The following is a 21119-nucleotide window of genomic DNA, read 5'->3' as shown; positions in this document are numbered from 1 at the left end:
AACACTTATCCGTTCAAAGCTTGAGTATGCTGCTTCTGTATGGGATCCCGGCCTTGATCATCTGGTAACAACCATCGAAGCTCTTCAGAATCAGTCTGCTCTTTACATTCTCAGTAATTATCATCGTACTGCCAGCACAACTAACATGAAAAACACGTTACACCTACCTCCACTCTCCTTGAGACGTCAGATACAGCGACTTTGTTTGCCCCATAAAAATACTACTACGACACACTTCACGATCTTTTACTCCACCGGCCCTCTTATGTGTAACATCGCGTGGACCATCGTCATAAAATTGGATCTTTCGCATGCCACACAAATACCTTTCATAATTCATTTCTCCCGCGCTCAATAACAGAGTGGAACCACCTTCCCGAAGATCTTGTGTCTATTACTGATGTTACATTGGTCTACTGATGTTACATTGTTACATTGATGTTGCGGTGTTCCTGATTAATCGTTACGCACTGTTTTATTTTTTACCGTCGTATTACTACTTGTATTGTGTTCTACAGTTATATTTTGGTGTTCCTTACTTGTAGCACTTGTATTGAATTCTTGGATCTTTATTGTTACCTTCTGGTGTTCCTTATTATTTTTCCACTTTTTTGACACCCCTATATATATATATATATATATATATATATATATATTGCATCACCGTTATACCCGTTGCTTTGTATAATCATTCCTAAAATTATGATCTTTTCAACATGAGGAATCTCCCCCGCCACTTGCGTTTGTAATTTGATGTTAGGGATGATTCTGTTCCTGCTGTTCCCTCTCCTCCCCGTTGGAGCTGCTTCTACCACGGACTGCCTCTGCGTCTTCTGGCCGTCTTCAAATTTTGGTGAGGCCGTTCCGCGAGTGGGGGATTTGGCCAGGTCTTTCCCCCTTTGGATGTAGGTTCGAAGGATTTGTAGGTTTTCCGCCATGGATATGTCTACGCCGGGCTCAGGTCTGGTAACCTGGTTCGCCAGTTTACCGGCTGAAAATCTGCCGTTACCATCTTTTAGTCAAAACGGTGTAAAGCTAATCCCTATGGCGCTGGTCCCCGTAGGAGATGGAGTAATTAAAATAAAAAACTCTCGATTGATCCAGGAGCAGCTGAAGGCAGCCACCAGCCACTATCTTGAGATTTCGGAGGTGCGACCATTTGGCAAGAGAGGAATTCTATGCAAATCGGCACACTTGGATTGCGTTGCTGATTTGCTGCAGTGCACCTCTTTCGCCTCACTACCGGTGAAGGTATTCATTCCAGAGCAGCTAGCCTGCGTAAAAGGAATTATACGCGGTGTGGATCCTTCTGCTACACCAGGGGAAATTCTTGCAGACTTTCATGACGCCGGTGTTGGCATCTTTTCAGTTTACCGCTGCAGCAGAGAGGCTGGAGGCTCTCGAACACCAACGGAGTCGGTTATTGCAACATTCGCAGGGTACTCTTGTCCGTCCGAGATAAAAGTTTGGCCTATTGTGTACCGTGTAGACCCACTGCAGCCCCGTCCTTTACAGTGTAAGAATTGCTGGCGGTTCGGTCACAGTGCCAAATCTTGCAAGTCCGCAACGCGCTGTCGCGTTTGTGGCGGTGATCATGCACACGATATTTGCACTTCTGAGTCGCTTAGCTGCTGTCTTTGCCACTCTGATCACACAGCTGACGACCCCACCTGCCCCAAGCGTGCCGATGAGCAGAACGTCTTGGACATTATTCAGCGTGACAGGTGCTCGCGCGCTGATGCATACGCCCGCCTTGACAGACGGCAGTGCTCATACGCAAGTATTGCCCGCACGTCCACTGCTGATGTGGAGGCAGCCTTAACTAAGTCCGTTGTTGCTGCGGTGGAGAAGGCTGTTGCTGGCGTACTTGACCGCATGATCAGTACGCTCAGTGACGCCTTGTCCCAGGTCATTTCCGCGCAGGCTGCTTCATCGGCTTTAAGTAACCTCAACTCGTCTACCTGTCCTTCCTCCTCTGCCACTGCTGCTATTCAGCCCACCACCCCTTCTACCTCCACGTCCGTGGATGTAAATGACTTTGACCAAGTTCCCCTCTCTAACGCTTGTGAGTCAGATGTTGAAATGACTACTCCATCTCAGAAGCGTCGTGCTTCCTCTTCTCCATCGAAATCTGACCATCATCATGGTAAGACTAAGAAAAGTTCGCCTGGAATTACAAAGAAAACAGATGTGTTGAAAGAGGCTGTTGCGGCTACGTTTTTAAAGCAATAATCATGGCGGGAATATCTGTTCTACAGTGGAATTGTCGCTCTATATCATCTTCTTTCCCCGATTTACAGCAGCTTATACTAAAACATAGTCCAGACATTATTTTAATACAGGAGTCGTGGCTCAATCCTAATCGCCCATTTGCAATTAAAAATTTCTCCGTTTTTAGAAATGATCGCCCAAACGGCAGGGGTGGGGGCTTACTAACATTGATTTCAACGAAACTTTATCATCGTGCTAAAGTGTCTCACAAAATTATGAGACCTGATTGTGAGATACTTGCCGTTGAAATCATTATTCCGCAGTGCGCCCCTGTTACGGTGGCAAATATCTACTTCCCCGCAGGAGTCCGTAGGACGGATGAGCTCGATGCGTTACTGCGCATCAGCAGACGAGTAGTTCTAGCTGGGGACTTCAATTCTCATCATGTAATTTGGGGTTTCAGATCAGACTTTAGCGGGAAATTACTTTGGTCTTGGATGTCAGCAAACGGCGTGTGCTGTTACAATAGTCGCGCCATAACTTACATGAGGGCTAATTCTCGATCAGCTATTGATTTAACGCTAGCAGTTAATGGTACAGCGGTATCTTCGTGGTGTACAGTTGACTGAAGTACGTCCAGTGACCACGCCCCAATCACTTTCACTATTGCTTGCAGTCCAGTCAGGGCGACTGGTTCTCCACAAAAATTTATAAATACTACACTGTTCAAGAACCTCCTAGGTGAGGCCCTCTCGTCTGTTTCCCCCTCCGATAAATCTGACGGGGGCCCTCTGGTATTAAATTCAGTGTTAGACGCCTCTCGGCGAGCAGTCTTTACAGTCCGGTCAGGCGTTGTAAATAAGACTCCTTCCAGTTGGTGGAATGAGGACTGCGAAAAAGCCTATCGTCGAAGGAAAGCTGCATGGAAGAGTCTAACGCACAACCAGTGCCCAAAGAACTGGATAAATTACAAATTCTTTGCAGCCTCTTTTAAAAGAACAATATCTAAGGCTAAGGATGAGTACAATGCCAGCCTGAACACCTATCTGTCTAATCCTGTCAACCGGAAGTCTCTTTATAGATTCATGGAACGTACTCATGTGCTGCCTTCTTCTCACATCTCTCAGTCCAAAGTATTGCCACCTCGGGACGAAAAAGATATACTAGAGTCCATAGCTCAAGGCCTTGCTGTGCGTTTTCGAGCTCGCACTACCTTTCCATCAACTCCGTTTCATTTGGGTGGAGACTTCACTAAGGTATCTGTATCGGATTTAGTGTCCGTAGTTAATTGCCTGCAATCTGCTGCCCCTGGGATTGACGGAGTAACAGTTGGCATGCTTAAAATCCTAATGCAAGATTTTGCCCCGTACCTCTTGCAGATTGTGAACTGGTCTTTGGAAAAGGCCTGGATTCCACAAAATTGGAAAACAGCGAAAATTATTTTACTGCTGAAAGAGCAGGGGAAGGGTTTTGATCTCGACAATATTCGGCCGATTGCTCTCACATCAAATTTGGTTAAGCTTGTAGAGCGGGTAGTCTTCAGCCGCCTCACGAGTCATATTCTGAGTCTTCAAGGTTTTAGCGAGGCTCAGATTGGCTTTCGCCGGGGGTGTTCGATTTGGACCGCGCACATAGACTTGGAGAGCCGTATTAAGGTTGCTATGAGGCAAAATGAGGTATCAGCTCTGGTTACTTTAGATATTGCAAAGGCTTACGACAGCGTTGAACACAGCATTTTGCTACATAAACTGGCTAATGTACAACCTCCATTGTACCTATTTGCGTGGATAGGAGAGTTCTTAAAGAATAGAGCGTTCTTTTGTTCTAAGGGTACGTTAACTTCTACAACATACGCCCAGTCTCGAGGTGTCCCACAAGGCTCCGTTCTTTCACCGTTATTGTTTAACATACTAATGCGTGATATCCCTATTCACCCTTGCGTCAAAGTTTATGTGTATGCGGATGGTATTGCTTTTTTCGCTTCTGCCAAAGACATTCATATCCTGTACCAATTACTGCAAGAGTATTTAAATGCTCTGGAAGTTTGGCTAGACAGCATAAAGTGAACTTTAAATATGAACAAGTGTGCCGTCCTTGTTTTCCCACAAGCAACCCCTCTTTACATCTCTCTGTCGTATCACTCTATCCTCATCCCGCAAGTTGATTCAACAAAATACTTGGGTATAATATATGACCCGCATTTAGACTGGCGACCACACATTAGAAGCATTGCGCTTAAGGGTGAGCGTGCCCTCGGCCGGTTGGTGAGGATCAGCAACAAAAAATTCGGTATGCGACGAGACACTCTACTACTTCTTTATAAGACCTATGTACGGCCAATCCTTGAATTCGGCTCCGTTCTCTTTTCTGGGTGCCCAAAGTACAAGCGTGAACCCCTGTTTGTTATGGAGCGACGCGCTCTGCGCCTTTGCTTAGGTCTGCCTAAATCAGTAGCTAATGCTGTGTTGTACTTGGAGGCGCGGATACCTGATCTCAATTCCCGGTTTGAGCTTATCACTGTGCGGACATTTTTAAGGTCTTTGGAGCCTGTTCCTGGATTGGCTAACCCTATATTTACAACGAACCCAACTCTCTTCTTTGGTACTCCCTGGCCTCGGTATAAGCTCCCTCAGGTGGTGTTCACTAACTCCCGGCTGTCAAATATTTCTGTATCAGGGAGATCTTTAGTACTGGTCAACCACAGGCGGGCTGACACGGCGGTCTTCTTTGACAACACCCTCCCAAGGAATGCTAAGAACCTGCCCGCCATTATGTTAAATGGGCTCATAGAGGAGTACCTAGACAATTTTCCTAACCATATTGCCGTCTATACAGATGCCTCCCAGCAAAATGAAAAGGCCGCTATTGGTATTTACTCAAGGGCTCTTGATTGGAGCTACTCATTTCGGGCCCCTGACCATACCCCTATTTTTGTAGCTGAGTTTCTGGCCATTGAGTTGGCCTTAATAAGGATTCCCTGCAGTATCACTCGGGTTATTATACTCTCAGACAACCTTTCTGTTTTGGCAGCGCTCGAAACCTCGAGTGATACTCCTATGAGCCGTTCCCTTCAATTTTTTATTCCTCCACATGTTTCAGAAGTTCGCTTTCACTGGGTCCCTGGGCACTGTGGCATTGTTTCTAATGAGAGGGCTGATTTCTTAGCAAAGTCTGCCCTTGATGGTCCTATTGTCCCTTTCGTCCCAAATACTATTTACTTGACTCTAGCACGCTTTCAGCGATTCCAGCGTTTCCACACCTTGAGCCATGAGCCTCTCCTCGCTGCAGCGGATTTTCAACACCTGGCATTTCCTTGGAGTGTGCGGATGTGCAGTTCGAGGCAATGTGAGGTGTCCATGACCCTTTTGCGCTGCAGGATACCGCGGCTTAATCTTTATTTATGCCGATCGGGGCTTTCGATATCCAACCTATGTGAGTCTTGTGGCGAAATTGAGTCTATAGAACATTTTTTCCTCTCCTGCCGGCGGCTCGCTGCTCTCCGTAGAATTTGCTTGGAGATCCCCCTCGCTCGGCTTGGGCTTCCTCTATCTATTCCGATTCTCTTATCCTTCGGGGCAAGCGCCAAGGGATATGCCCTGAAACCAGTGTTCGATTCTATTCACAATTATATAATTTCATCTGGTAGATTCCTCTGCTAGAATGTGAATTCACAACTTTTCTTTCTCCGTATTTTTTGTATTGTACAAATTCTAGCTCTGTGTCCCAAATTTTAGATTTAATTATACTCCATTCCATGTACATGAGTGCGTTTGTATCCGCTATGCACCCTGGCCTATCCCCCGCCGTGGGTATGTGCCATTCAGCCCGAGGACATCATCATCATCATCATCATTGCAAGCCCCTACGGCCTACATAGTTTTCGACCTCATTTATGGCCTTCTGTAACGTACTTTCGATGTGCGCGTCGTGTCCACGGGTCATCCACATGGTGATGTCGTCCGCATACATGCAGAAATTCAAGCCATCTATCCCCTCCAGCCTATTCGGGAGCCGTATCATGGCCACGTTCAAGAGAAGAGGGGAAAGTACCGAACCCTGCGGGGTGCCTATGCTGCCCAAGTGTATGTCTTGAGACTGACTTTCACCACAGTGGATGCGCGCTATCCTGCACGAAAGGAAATTGGCAGTGTAGTTGCATGTGCGCTCCCCGACGTTTCAAAGAGCCAGGTTTTCTAGTATCGCCTCGTGTTTTACATTATCGAAAGCTTTAGTCAGGTCAAGTCCCACTATTACTTTCGCATCGAGCGACTTAGTGTCTAATATGTCATGTTTGAGCTGTATCATGACATCTTGCGTGTACAAATGCGATCCAAAACCTATCATCGAATGGGAGTATAAGTCGTTGTCTTCCATGAAATTGTTTAGTCGCGTTTTTATGACATGTTCCATCAGTTTTCGAACGCAAGATGTGAGAGATATAGGCCTTAGATTTTATAGATTGAGCGGTTTCCCTGGCTTAGGTATGAAAATTACCTTAGCGGTTTTCCACTGTTTGGGAATCTCATCCTTCTCCCAGCATTCTTGCATGAAATCGGTCAGCACTGTTATAGATTTGTCATCTAGGTTTCCAAGCATGTTGTTGGTTACACCATCGGGTCCGGGGGCTGATTTGGTTTTCAGTTTTAGTATTTCTGCTCGAACCTCGAATTCGTGAATTCGTCTAGTTCGCTGTTGGATTTACCCTCATAGCGCGGTAAGGAAGTTTTGGTGGCGGAGCCTATATATCGACAACGAATTGCATCGAGGAGTTCCTGCTCCGAACCTTCAAATTTATAACCTAATTTCTGTAAATTTTGTCGCTGTGTTATTTTACTACCTTCTGGATCCAGGAGGTGCCGAAGGAGGTTCCATGTTTTGGCTAGGCCGATGTTGCCCTCAAGCTGGTCACACATTGTTTCCCAGTTCTGATCGCCGAGTCTAAGTGCATATGCCTCAATCTCTTTGTTGTGGCGCACTAGGCGTCTTCTGAGATTGCGATTCCACTTTTGTCTCTTTAATCGCTTTTCCATGCTAGCTTTGGCCTCCCACATATGAAGAAGGCGGCTGTCCAGTACTTCAAGTTCCGCATTGTCGTCGAGCGTTTTAGTGGCATTCTTAGCATCCCTGCGGAGTTCCTCCGCCCATTGTTCTATGTTTGTGATTTCTGCCTTTCTCCCGTCCTGGTTACGATGTCGCGGAAAGCGTCCCATTCGATAATATGCGGGGAGCTCGTTTGGCGCTTGGCAGGGCCAACGTCAGTTTCCGTCACAAGTATGTAATGGTACTGCCTAGGTTTAGCAAGGAGTTGGACCAATTAGCTGTACCCGCATTCTTCACCAGGGTGAGGCCTGGGGACGTGTCAGCGCACACGCTGTTACCCATTCTTTTTTTTTTGGGGGGGGGGGGGGGGGAGAGGATCCGTGAGCAGGGTGACGCCCATTTGCTGTATGTCTAGCCATAGCTCTCTCCCCTTCGTACAGGGCCGCGGGTAGCCCCACGCAGGGTGGGGGGCATTGAAGTCGCCTAGAATAACCAGTGCGTGCTTGTTGCCGATACGCATCACTTTTCTGAAGAGTGAGTCGAATTTAACTTTCTTTTCACTAGGAGTGCTATACATATTCAGAACGAAAAGTCTGTGTTGGGTCTTTTTGGCCGGAATAAGTTCGACGAGGACGTGCTCTATGAGGCGGATTCCCGTGTCATGCTCAATGGCTGTAATGTTCCTTCTAACGAATGTGGTAACATTAGGTTTGTCTCCTGCGGCGTTAAAAGCTTGATAACCAATCAATTTTGATGCGCCTCCAGTCTCCTGGAGGGCGATAACCTCTTGGTGGACCTTCAGAGATTTAAGGAGCTGCTGGAGGATCGGCCTTTTCCGCCGATACCCCCGGCAGTTCCATTGCCACAGCAAGTAGTTGTTATTCTTTGTGTATATGGCCATGTTGAATTTGCTGAATGGTATTTTCCACAGTTTGGTGTCATGTATTGATGGCTAAGAGCTCATTCCTGTGTCTGGCCGCCGCGGTGGCTCAGTGGCTATGGTGCTCGGCTGCTGGCCCGAAAGACGCGGGTTCGATCCCGGCCGCGGCGGTTGAATTTCTTTGGAGGAGAAATTCGAGGCCCATGTACTGTGCGATGTCAGTGCACGTTAAAAAACCCCAGGTGGTCGAAATTTCCGGACCCCTCCACTACGGCGTCTCTCATAGCCTCAGTCGCTTTGGGATGTTAAACCCCATAAACCAAACCAAACCATCATTCCTGTGTCCTTGTATTTCGATTGTCATGTGCGACCCAACTCGTTGAATGTTCACATGACATTTTTTTCTCTTTCGATTATGGTAAACAGGTTTACTGCGTACTGCTGGACTTTCAGAAGTCTTTTGACAAGGCGTCCCACTCTACTGCTGTTTTAAGCTTTCTTGCCTTGGTTTGAATTACATCATCTTACACTGGGCAAAAGACTACATCGACCGCAGTCAAAAAGTCAACGGCGTAGATTCACACTGTGTACTGGTTACATCTGGTGTACCGCAGGGGTCTGTGCTAGGACCACTTCTTTTCCTAAATTTTATAGATATAGGTTTGGGTATAACTTCTAAAATGACTCTATGCAGATGATTGCGTACTATATCAAAATATAGAAAATGAAGATATAAACGCTCTACAAACAGACCTTAACCGGATCATAGCATGGTACTGTAAATGGAATATGACTCTAGATCCTAAAAAATGCTGCCATACTCGTTTGAGCCGAAAAAAAAGATAAACATCTCGAATAGTTACTTTAAAGTCATCAAATAGCCACATATCACGATGTTAAGTACCTAGGTTTTTATTTTCCCATAATTTAACCTGGAACAAGCATGTCGATAACATAGCAATGAAGGCTGGTCGCATACTCAACTATTCTAAAGAAATTTTCGTAATGTACCAAGCAACGTGAAAGAAGTTCTGTATATCTCAAATGTGTGCTCAATTTTAGAGTACGCAAACGTAGTGTGGGATCCAGCAACTAAAATCCTTATCGAGAAACTGGGAGAGATACAGAATCGTGCAGCACGTTTCATTTTAAACACTTGCGATCGTCACAGGGGTGTCAGCACGTTAAAGGTACCTTCTTTAGATTAGTCTTCTTAAACGACTTGACGCTTACCATGCACCTCCCACATGCATTCCCCGTAGAAGACACCACAGCCTTAAAACACAGAAAATTGCCCGTTGGACATCTGTATTTAAATCAACTTTTTTCCCCATGCACAATAAGCCAATGGAACAGCCTCCGAACTGCAATAGTTTCATTAGATGACAGCTTCCAGCCGCTCTTGAAACACATTTACAGGGGACTAACTGACGAATCAATGTGCCATGCACCATAAGCTACTGACTGCTCTCCTTATCACTTCAGAGTTCTTGCATGCTACTATTTCCCTTTATACATTTTAACCTTTTCATGACTTGTAGCTACAACATTTCCCAAGTGTTTCTTACTGGTTATAGCTGCACTGTTCCCGTGTCTTTTGGTTTGGTTTACGTGGGTTTAACGTCCCAAAGCGACTCCGGCTATGAGGGACGTCGTAGTGAAAGGCTTCGGAAATTTGAGACCACCTGGTGTTCAACGTGCACTGACATCACACAGTACACAGGCCTCTAATTTCGCTTGTATCGAAATTTGGCCGCCGCGGCCGGTACCGGACCAGTGTCTTTCGGGTCAGCAGTCGAGCGCCGTAACCACTGAGCCACCGCAGTGGTGTGTTCCCGGGTCTTTTGAATGAATTTATGTCTGTTCATAGTACTTATGTCTTTCACTTTGCATACCCCCATACACTAATGCCCAGTGGGGAGATTTGTACGTACTCAAAATAAATATAAGCATTACAATTATATATCAGAATTTTACCTAGCTCGCCACTGTTACAATTCAAGCTAAGTTTCACTACTGAGGACACCTAGCGAGAACGAAACATTTAGTACTCTCAGCATGGCTGCCATAACTTGCACTGAGTAAAGAAGTGCTAAAAGCAACAACCAAGAAACACATCCTACAACATGAAAGCAGCGATAAACAATATTTTATTTCCACAAATGAATAGACTATACAAAGTGCACAAAGGCAAATGACAATAGCAATGTCCAATATTTGCACAAATAAAAACAAAAGGTGACAAGCATTGCTTAAATGAGGTGTTTGTGACAGCTTTTTTGTACTTGAGTACGGTGAAAAGCCAACAAGAGGGGAAAAAAAGCTTACCAGCTGTATGCTTCACATACCTCTGGGTTGCTAAAGCAATATATCTATACACAGCATAGGTACAGAATGACTAACGAATCACTTTGGCATGCCTGTGAAACAAGAAGTGCACATATCACAAGGTCTGGCATCCTGTTCCTTATACCCTCAAAAAAAAGTTGTCGACACACCCCAGAACAATATGGAAAAGTCAATCTGTAAAATAACAATATTACCACAACACCCCAGAACAATATGGCAAAGTCAATCTGCAAAATAACAATATTACCACAACACCCCAGAACAATATGGCAAAGTCAATCTGTAAAATAATATTACCACAGAACTGCAATCACACTACAGAATAGCACAGGTGCATCACAGAGGAGACAAAAAACTATGGCAACCTGAAAAAATAAAACAACGAAAACAAATGGAGAGGAAGCCATCAGAGGGTCTCGGGGGTGAAGCAGTGAAACATGTCCAGCCATTAGCTGTGAATCCAGGTGATGCACGCATACACACAAAATTAAACATAGAAATATCATAACAATTACAAAAAAAATCTTGTTACATCAAAGATAAGCACTGCCCATGAAAACGAAGAAACCTGCGTGCAGCTCCAGAAAAAAAAATGCTACAGCAATTTGAAAATGTCCTAGTTGCTGAAGCTTCCATCAGCAAAAAACATCCCACAGCCTGCAAGCAGAGATAGACAACGCTTTTATTTCTACAAATGAATATACTATACAAAGTGCACAAAGGCAAATGACAATAGCAATGTCAAGCTCCAGTTGCTGTCCATTCAGCAGGCAGGACATGCTGGAACCACCTGAAAATAACACAGAACATGAGAGATCCATTTTCAGGAGACATTCTACTGTCACGACGTGCTGGTTACCAGAGAGGTTAGCCTGTGTAAAACAGCCCAACATGTCATAGTCTGTGCAATGTGACAACACCTAAGTCAGTCTTGCAATACAAGTGTCATTTTTTGAAAGACCCAGTACAAACTAGTGTCGCACACTGCCACTGTCGACCATGGCATCCAAATGCAACTGCAACAAATTTGCATGGACAGGAAACGTGCCAAAATCAAGCTCCCTACTGCGGGGAACATCACCAAAACTGGCGCATGAGAACAGACCAACTTTTGTAAACCTGCCGTGAATTTAGAAATCTTTCCTCTTTCAAATGCTCCACAAAAGATAAAAGGTTTGCTGCACAAATTCTGTTCAATCATACTCGCCAGGGTGAAAAGAAAACAGATGCCAAGTCCGGCTAACACAGATTGCGTGCACTATATTGTCTATTTCTACAAACCATTCTGAGCATCACTGTGCACTAGAACAAAGGACCAAACAGTAGGATCTCTATAAGCAGAAATAGAAGTAGAACCACCACTTCAATGGAGCACTAGTCGAAGACAGGGGTTCTCAAACTGGATTCCGCGGGCTGCTTTTGTTCACTCCGCGAGCACCCACACTGACATGTCCCCAGTGTCTTGGCGCAGCTTGCAGATACTGCTGCACCGGTAGACGCACGATTAAAATCCTGGCAAGGTGGTATGCAAGGGATAGGGAGCACAAGGCGACGCGTGCTATGTGCAATCGTGCGTGTGACGACTGGAATTGCGGGCTGCACTGCCGAGCTAGCCCAGCCAAGAGTACAAATAAAGTGTGTCTTAATGTGCACTTTTCCGGGAGCTTTGATGGCTTCGGCGGCTCTGAGGTGATCTTTCGCTGCTGGCAAGCACACCGGAAATCCACTACCTTTCACAATTACAAAAAAAAATTGCTAGAGGTTAGCACTGCTAAGCACGGAATATTGAGTAAAAGCAGGTTTTTGCAGGTGAACGGCCACTGCTCCAAGTGGCCGTTCATCTAGGTACAAACGAGGCTGCCAAACCCATTGCAAAAGGTTTTAAATCAGATACACTTACCAAACAGCTCAGCCCTTTCCTACCGGAGTGCGACACGGACACTCAGATTTAAGGAGCCGCACAAGAGAGTTCCGAATTTATGCAGGTCAGGTGCCTGGTCTCCGGGTGTCGCTTGAAGAGTTCCACGACAGCGGGTTGGCTCTCTGTGGCTGGGTCAGTAACCTGCAAAAAGAAAGAGCACACGTGGTACAACGGGCATAGCTACACTTAGCATGTACAGTGAAAGCTCGGAAATTCGACCCCCGTTAATTCGGAAAATCGGACAATTCGACGCGCACGCAAGGTCCCTACAATTATACATAGGAGCCTGTGGGGAGAAACTCGTTGATTCGAACAAATTTTGCCGTGCGTCGGTTAATTCGACTTCACTACGCAGCCCGCCAAGCCGGTGCGCCGAGAGCAAAAAGAAAAAAAAAACACCACCACGAGCAGCGCTACTGTACAGCTGATAGGCCATCCGTATGGTCATCGTCATCAGCAGCGCGAGAGAGGGCGAGGGAAGCGAGGTTAACGGCGGCCGAAGCGGCCGGCATCTTTCTTTGTGGTATGTTGCATCGCAGCAGTCTTGTTGGTGCAAGGCGGTGCCGTTTTTGGTAATTGCACGCTTTGCCAGAGTGTTTACTGCGCTGCTTTCGAATGGGTAGCGCGCAATGCCTGCGCGCCCCGCCTTTGTGTCCTGTCAGCTATGAAATAATTGAAGAAGTGGCAGGCGCTGCCAACGACGATTCATCAGAGGGTGACGATTGTGAGCAGTTGTCCCAAATGCCAAAGTGCACGGTGAAAGAAGCCGCAGAAGCCTTGTCCGTGCGGGAGGACTTCTGTGAACAAATACCTGACGGTGCGTGTGCCGCGGAGCACCGGGCAGCTGTCAGAGCTATCGTAGTCGCTCAAATTCGCCCGAAAAAGCAGGCGACGATAACAGATTTCTTTTCCAAATAAAGCTATGTCCTGTTGCGGCAAACATTGTTTTTTGTTGGTCATTCGAAATTTCGACACTCGGATAATTCGTCAATTTTTCGCGGTCTCGCCAGTGTCGAATTAACGAGCTTTTAATCTAACGGCAACTACAGCAACAAAATATTTGCATTTCCAAGCCCAAAGGCAGCACCTGGCCGTTGGACACCTTGTAATGGAGGGCGCTGGATCAGTATTGTGTAGTGAGCAGCTTCTCGGAGTGCACAGAAAAATTCTTGCAACGCAACTGTTCTTTCCTGCACACCACTCGAATCGAATGGGGCTGCTACGGCAGCTGGGGACAAAACCTGAAACCCAACAATTCTGCACAGAAGCATTTTTGAGAGGAAAATCGCTGATGAACGCGCAAGTTTTCCGTAAAATGCAAGATTTCGCAGTAACAATCAATATATCCGCAGATCATCCAACAGCAGTCTTGTATCTTTTTTTTTTGTTTCTATTAACGTTTTTGCTATCGTCAATTGTGTTCCCCATTGATAGTTTAAGGCAGTGTTAACTGTTCGCTGCGATTGACAGAAACTCCATATCAGAAACATTTTGCTGCATATCAAAGAAATGAACAATTACCTTGAATATTTACAGAAGAGTATCTCACAATTTTCAAACTTTTTGTCCAAGAATGTAGGGCATGTGTATGTTCCAATGACAGAGTCGTAGCTACTGCATCAAAGGATGCTTTTCAAAAATATTTAGCTGCCTTTAAAACGTGCTGCCAAGATATATTTCACTAAATGCGCCAGCAGTTTTATTATGATGATGTCAAGGAAGACTGTGCCACCTTTTCATCCATAAAACCCATTCGCTAACCACTGAAAAAAAAAATGGAGAAAAGCAGGAACTGCAATCTCTGCGCTAAAAAAAAACAGAACTTGGAACAAGGGTAATGTGCGGCACATTCCTGGTCATCTCCACTTCAGGTCCTCAAGAGACTGCTTTCTCTAGTAGCACAGTAGTCATATTTATACCTTGAAAGAAGGCCTCGGAAAGTGCAGTGTATTACGTACGCACCTGAAAATCAGAATGGTAGCTAAGAACATTTGCAACGTCTTGTATATCTTACTCTTTTTTTTTTTTTGTAATCAACTTCACCCTCAGAGCAGTCGCTTATTTTTGTTTTGCTCGTATTTTTCTCATTACCAGCAAACTTCACCATTAAATTTTAGAAAAGTTGTGCACACACAACTCTGTCTTTTATTTTAGTTCGGAAGTAAAATCAATAAGCTGCAGCCTCATGCGCACTGTTTTATTTTAAAACACACAAAATAGGTCACTTCATCGCGGTAAGGAAAAAGTTAAGCCCCATTATGACGAAATTCACGAAGCATGCGAAAAATTCCAGGAAATGGCTCATTTGACTACACAGTCCACACAAAAATGCTTCATTCCAGGGATCAGCCAACTCCAGTAGCTTTTGCCACCTCGGCATTTTTTGCAGTGCCACCTCCACACAGTTTCAACACAGTGCATTCGCCGTTGCTCGCGCCATACCTGGCAGAAAAACCTAAAGTGTGCTCATGCTTGTGAGCTGCAAGCACAACACGTAGTCCAAGCTGTGTGCCACTCACCCTGATGAGGAGCTCCGGGTTATCAGGGCCAACGATGTCCAGCAGGGCTGTTGACGTCCTGTCGGACCAGCGGAAGCCGTCCTCGGGGGACAAGTTGCGTAGCCGGCACAGCAGCGCCTGGACACACACACACACAACAGTGAACGGTTAGGACCACACAAGGTGTATATTAGTAGTGTAGTGGACCCCCAGCTTAACAGCAGCCCCTGCTACACCTGCCTTCTCTTGGAATCCACCCTTAAGGACCAGCGGTTATCTTGCCTTCGCATTACATGCCCTGCCCAAGCCCACTTCTTCCCCTTGATTTCGACTAGGATGTCCTCAACCCATGTTTGTTCACTAACCCACTCCCTTAACGTTACACCCATCATTTTTCTTTCCATAGCTCGCTGCGTTGTCCTTAACTTTAGCTGAACCCCTTTGTTAGCCTCCACGTTTATGGGCTAGCACTTGAAATAGTGAAGTAATCGCCGATTAAAATCCAGACGCCCTTCAAGCTTCTCCGCAGCACGCAATGCCAAGTGGGGGGCGCGTGATGACGTCATCGAAGGTATCGGTACATTTCCAACGGACAAACGCCTGCTTTGAAGGAAAAAAAGCAACGCCACCGAAGGCGAACCCTGCTGAGAGTTGTTTGGCAGCGTCTAACGTGTCAGGGCTGGGTGTGGCTGATGACAGCGGTAATTTGAAATCATACCTTCCGTGACGTCACGTTGAGTTTTTCTGCACTCCTCTGGTGCATTGAGGAGAAGCGCAAATGTCAATCGTTGATTACGTCACTATTTTAAATGCTAGTGCTAAAACACTTGGCATGCTTTACCTACATCCTATATAGAGTTGAATCCTTGAATATCGCGAGATTCTCAGAAAAGTGCTGCAGCTGCCCTTTAATGTTACACTTATCATTTTTCTTTCCACAGCTCGCTGCGTTGTCTTTAACTTAAAGGTGCACTGAAGAGGAATCTGAACTCGCCTTTTGCCGCTGGAACTCGATCTATACGTTCTGAGCTTGCTTAGAAACTTCGATTTATGGCCCTGTGTGGCCGATTTCTTTAATTAAACCGAATTACCGTCCGGCTCCCGCATTTTTTTTTTCGAATTTTCCTCCGTTCGGTGGGCGGAATCGACCAACGCATGGAGTGCCTTTCAGCCAGCTCAGTGGAGGCTTTGCTTGCGCTTTTTGTTTTTTAGGTTTCTGTGAATAAAAGGTTTCATTCGCAGATAATAGCCCGCAGGAATAAAAATACGCGCGGACTATTTGCTGCTACGGACTACTACGTATTACTCCGCCGATGGCAGAGCGGCAAGCCGCAACGGGGCAGGGTGAAAGGCACTCCGTGCGTTGGTCGACTCCGTCCACCGTACGGAGGAGAATTAAAAAAATAAGGCGGGAGCCGGACGGTAATTCGATTTACTTAGGGAAATCGGCCACACAGGGCAATAAATCGAAGTTCCTAAGAATGCTCGGAACGTGCAGATTGAGTTCCCGGGGCAAAAAGACGAGTTCAGATTCCTCTTCACTGCACCTTTAAGTTGAACCCTCTTTGTTAGCCTCCACGTTCCTGCCCCAAAGGTGAATACCGGTAAGATACAGATGTTGTACACTTTGCTCTTCAGGGATATTGGTAAACTGTCATTCGTGATCTGAGAGAGCCTGCCATATACGCTCCACCCAATTCTTATTCTTCTGGTTATTTCCATCTCATGATGCGGATCAGCGGCCACTGCCTGCCCTAGACGTATTATCTTTAGTAGACGTATTCCCTGACCACTTCCAGCACCTCGCTACCAACTGTGAACTGTAGTTCCCTTTCAAGACTGTTGAACATTATTTTGCTTTTCGCACGGGCAAGCTGGGATGCACTAAATGCCACCCGCCTAATCCTCAGTTCTGAACGTGACGAGGGGGTGTTTCGTTATGTTCACGCCTAATGGAAAAAGGCAGGTTATTGCAGAACTTTTTCGAGAGATAAAACAGGCTAATCTCAACCTGACTACTTCCTGATCGCAGTGTACATCACTTTTTGTTTACTCATAATAGTTCAAAAATTTGAACGACCTTTTGCTGTACGTTGCTGATACTTGTTATTTAAGGCACGTTTCTAGCATAAATAACTGCACATTTTCAACGTAGCCATGTCAAAAACAGAATAAATAAGTAAACACAAATAAATGTCCCAAAGTGGCACACATGCGATGAGGGACACTGCAGTGGAGGCTCCAGGTTAATAATTTAGATAATTTTGATTTCTTTAACATGCGCTGACATTACACAGAAATGCAAAAGGCACCCGTGTGCAGTGCAATAACATCAAACAACCCAAGGCGATTACTCTGGAGTCCTTCAGTATGGCATCTCTCATTGCTCAAGTGTCATTTCGGGGCATTAAACTGGAGAGAGTGAGATTTCTTTTTGCCTAATGTTGGAATGTGCGGTTACGCAGTTACTTTTTTTTTTTGCTTCCATGCTTTGTATTTGAAATGATGCGTTAGACACTAATATACACAGATCACCTAGTGACATTTGCCTACAACCGCTAAATATATTTACAACGAAGACCCATAGTTTAGCGCGACTGCACAAGAAATCGCAATTTAAGGATTTTTCACAAAGTTATGTGTCAGCAGTCATTTTTATGCTACTGATGCTATCGACATCAGTAGGAATGGCAGTATTTACTTCAATGCACACAGCCTCTTTACACAGCAGCAGCAGCAGCCACCATCACCACCACGCCCTCACTACTCGGTGTTTCGAGCTACCCAGTCCTGCATCCGTTTGCCCTTTACTGCTTTCTCAACTCCACTCAACTGTTTTCAGTCTGCCAAGGCTGCTTTAGCAGGATTTTGGAGTAAACTTGTGCAAACATTGGTACTTTTCTTCACATAATTTCGAAGCAACTACTGTATTTACTCTCGTAACTTGCGCACTTTCTTCTTTAAGCCTTCAAAAAGGGGATGCACAAATTATACAAAATTCTTTTGAACACGTCCTAAAAGCTATACAAAGGTCATTGTGTACAATATAATACTGTATATTGCCTACATGTAGACCCCACCCCCCCAATCTCGCAACCCTCGCAACCCTCGATCGCTTGCCGCATCAGTCATATATCCTGACACGACCTCCCTTGGGAGCCCGATGGGAGTGCGAGGCCCATAGAATTAAGTGTGCAACGCCATAGATTCAACTGGATGTTGGCCATTTACCAAACATTCTGGTCAAACTGAATATTAATTACTTTTATTATTCGATCGGAATATTCGCACAAGCCTCTTCTGGACTGTGCGTAGTGGAACAAGTTGGAAAGCTTTGGGCACACAGACCGCGGCTTTTTGGTCACAAGACTCTACTGCTGACGTAGTAAAATGGGCTGAAAACATGCCTGGTATGGGAGGCGCACCAGGAAGTCGCCTAGGATGTCCACGTTTCGCAGCTCGGAGGGGTAAGCCTGATCCTCGTTGCCGAAGTCAATATATCGCAGCTTGAACTGCAACCAAGAGACAGAGAAGGGAAAGAATTGGACAGTGTCCGAGATGACAGGCCGTACACAGTCTGTTCCGGACATGCCGAACTCTGAAGGGACAGTGAAACAACTCAAGAATACACTGCACCCACACCAGTGACATTTCTTGCAGCACCAGCATGCTGGCAGCACGACTCACTAGGCCTGGCACATGGCAGCCGCAGCAGACTGTGCTTTGAAATTATTGACTGCCTTCTTAAGAGGTCCAATCCTGTTGCCAGCACACTATAAATAGAATAATCTCTCATTAAAATTAAGATACAGATGGTTTCCGCAGCGCCAATCAGCAGCGAAGCACACCAGGCGAGAGCTGCTGCCAGGCTTCGTTCGGCCAGACAGGTTTGTTTCTCACCACACAAAGCTGTGCACCGAAAGTTCCCTTTCCCGCCTAACAGCGGTGTCGAGTGGTAAAAGAATATGAGACACTGAAGGCTAGCAAACCCGATGTTTACTTCTTCATGTGGTTTCACGGTGCCAATGCTGTCAGCAGGCATCCAATGCCGTGCAGCCAACACGTCTCCGCACGCGGCAAGTAACCGCGGGAGTGCCGCTACAATCACTCGATATATGCGGATTGTATTAAGTTTTGCAATCCTGAGGGCGTCAGCCAAACCACCAGCTACAAAAAACACTGACACGAATCTCATGTCGAGAAAAATTTGTGCACTGCCCGAAATTTGCATTACCAAAAAAAGGGGGGGGGGGGGGGGGGGGGGCTCATGTTCAAGCCTAATACGTGGATCTAAGCAAATCCACGGTTTGAAGCATGGGATTGCGATGCATTCAGCTACTTATCGCCTCACAGGGTTTTAAGGTACACAGGCAGCTATGACTATCACACGTTGAACACAGCGTGACAAATTTCAGTTCTGTTACAGGACTAAAAGTTTCCAAGTACTGTTCACACGATCCTCAGGCACAGCTTTTCAGCAAAAATGAAATTCGAAGTGGCATGCGCATGACAATCGGATACAAATCTGAAACCGCGCTACGGACAGGCACGCATTAGAATTGTAGTAAAGGTACCTACATTTCTTTTAGGAACCTAAAGGCACATGAAGGATCTGCTACGGCATATTGTCACGTTGTAGTGACGGCAGTCCAGCGGTCAGGAAGACAACAACCAGTTTTGGAAACGAAGCTCTTTATTTGGGCTGACTTGCGCCCAAAAAAGAAGTGAATCACTCGGCGGCGGCGTAAGCAACAAACGTGCTCGTCAGTCGTCGAACTACGAATGCTCGCTGCTCGTGGCATCGTTCAATTTAAAGCCGGCTAGGAAACTTCGAGATAACAGGTCGAGATCATCTAGAGTAATCTAGAAACACGTAGGCGAAGCTGTTCATGGTTGTGAACAATCGAGATTAGTCCGGTCGCTTCTCGCGTCAGGAACAAAAATGATAACAGCCCTTTCCTGCAGCCTTGAGCGTGAACGAACAAACACTACAATGATACGTGGCATTACCCCCCTTCCAAAGAAGCATCGTCTCGATGCTTTAAAATGAAAATAAACACGGAAAATGAAACTTCGAGTCCTTTAGCGTTCATAATATGGCTTCAGGCGTACGACATGTACGACTTCCGGGCGTGGGCGGCGTCGCTGAGATGCTGTCGTGGCGTCGGGGATGACTTCATAGTCGAGGTCACCGATCCGACGGAGAACCCTGTACGGGCCAAAGTAGCGTCGCAGCAACTTTTCGCTCAATCCACGGCGGCGAACTGGCGTCCATATCCAAACCCGATCACCTGGCTTGTAATGCGTGTCTCGTCGGCGCAGATTGTAGCGTCGGGCGTCGGTGTGCTGCTGGTCTTGAATGCGAAGCCGCGCAAGTCTTCGGGCTTCCTCGGCGCGATGAAGGTAGGCGGCGACGTCGAGGTTGTCTTCGTCGGAAACGTGCGGGAGCATTGCGTCGAGTGTTGTCGTGGGCTTCCTGCCGTATACCAGCTGGAATGGGGTAAACCTGGTTGTCTCCTGGACGGCAGTATTATAAGCGAAGATCACGTAGGGCAGAATGGAGTCCCACGTCTTGTGTTCGGCGTCGATGTACATGGAGAGCATGTCTGCGATGGTCTTGTTCAGACGCTCTGTGAGTCCGTTGGTTTGTGGATGATAGGCAGTGGTCCTCCGATGGCTTGTCTGGCTGTAGTTTAAAATGGCTTGCGTCAGCTCCGCTGTAAACGCCGTTCCTCTGTCTGTGCTGAGCACTTCCGGGGCGCCGTGTCGCAGGAGAATTTGTTCGACAAAAAATTTTGCGACTTCTGTTGCGGTACCACTAGTCAATGCTTTTGCTTCGGCGTAGCGGGTCATGTAGTCGGTGGCCACGATGATCCACTTGTTTCCTGATGAAGAGGTCGGAAAGGGGCCGAGGAGGTCCATCCCTATTTGCTGAAAGGGCTTAGTTGGCGGTGGTATGGGGTTCAGGAGTCCGGCTGGTCTAGTCGGAGGCGTTTTGCGTCGCTGACACTCACGGCACGTTTTCACGTAATGGGAAACGTCGGTAGCTAGCCGTGGCCAATAGTACTTCTCCTGGATGCGGTGCAACGTGCGAGCAATCCCGAGATGTCCTGCAGTCGGCTCATCATGACATGCCTGCATAATTTCTTGCCTGAGATTTTTGGGCACGACAAGAAGATGCACTGTCCTGTTCGGCGCGAAGTTCTTCTTCAGGAGGACA

At 46.3% G+C, this 21119-nt stretch overlaps 1 protein-coding gene across 6 annotated transcripts in view; it reads right to left on the bottom strand.

Moving 5' to 3' along the window:
• Positions 1 to 11140: 11140 nt before the first annotated feature.
• Positions 11141 to 21119, bottom strand: part of LOC149370683 (tudor domain-containing protein 7A-like) — a 239297-nt gene continuing 229318 nt past the window's right edge. For 5 of the 6 annotated variants that reach the window (XM_089562860.1, XM_089562864.1, XM_089562851.1 and 2 more), the window contains 4 exons: positions 18307 to 18411; positions 14921 to 15037; positions 12381 to 12542; positions 11141 to 11270 (listed from right to left, as the gene is read on the bottom strand). In XM_089562860.1, coding sequence (XP_089418986.1) covers positions 12429 to 12542; positions 14921 to 15037; positions 18307 to 18411 — 336 coding nt within the window. In that variant the 3' untranslated portion in view covers positions 11141 to 11270; positions 12381 to 12428. Of the gene's footprint in view, positions 11271 to 12380; positions 12543 to 14920; positions 15038 to 18303; positions 18412 to 21119 lie in introns of those variants that run through there. The other variant, XR_016286141.1, reaches the window with a different exon arrangement.

Source organism: Amblyomma mixtum, chromosome 1 (genome assembly GCF_055824585.1).
Source record: "Amblyomma mixtum isolate Tamu chromosome 1, ASM5582458v1, whole genome shotgun sequence".
In the NCBI taxonomy this organism is placed as follows: Eukaryota; Metazoa; Arthropoda; class Arachnida; order Ixodida; family Ixodidae; genus Amblyomma; species Amblyomma mixtum.
This window is presented reverse-complemented; position numbering and strand designations above follow the sequence as displayed.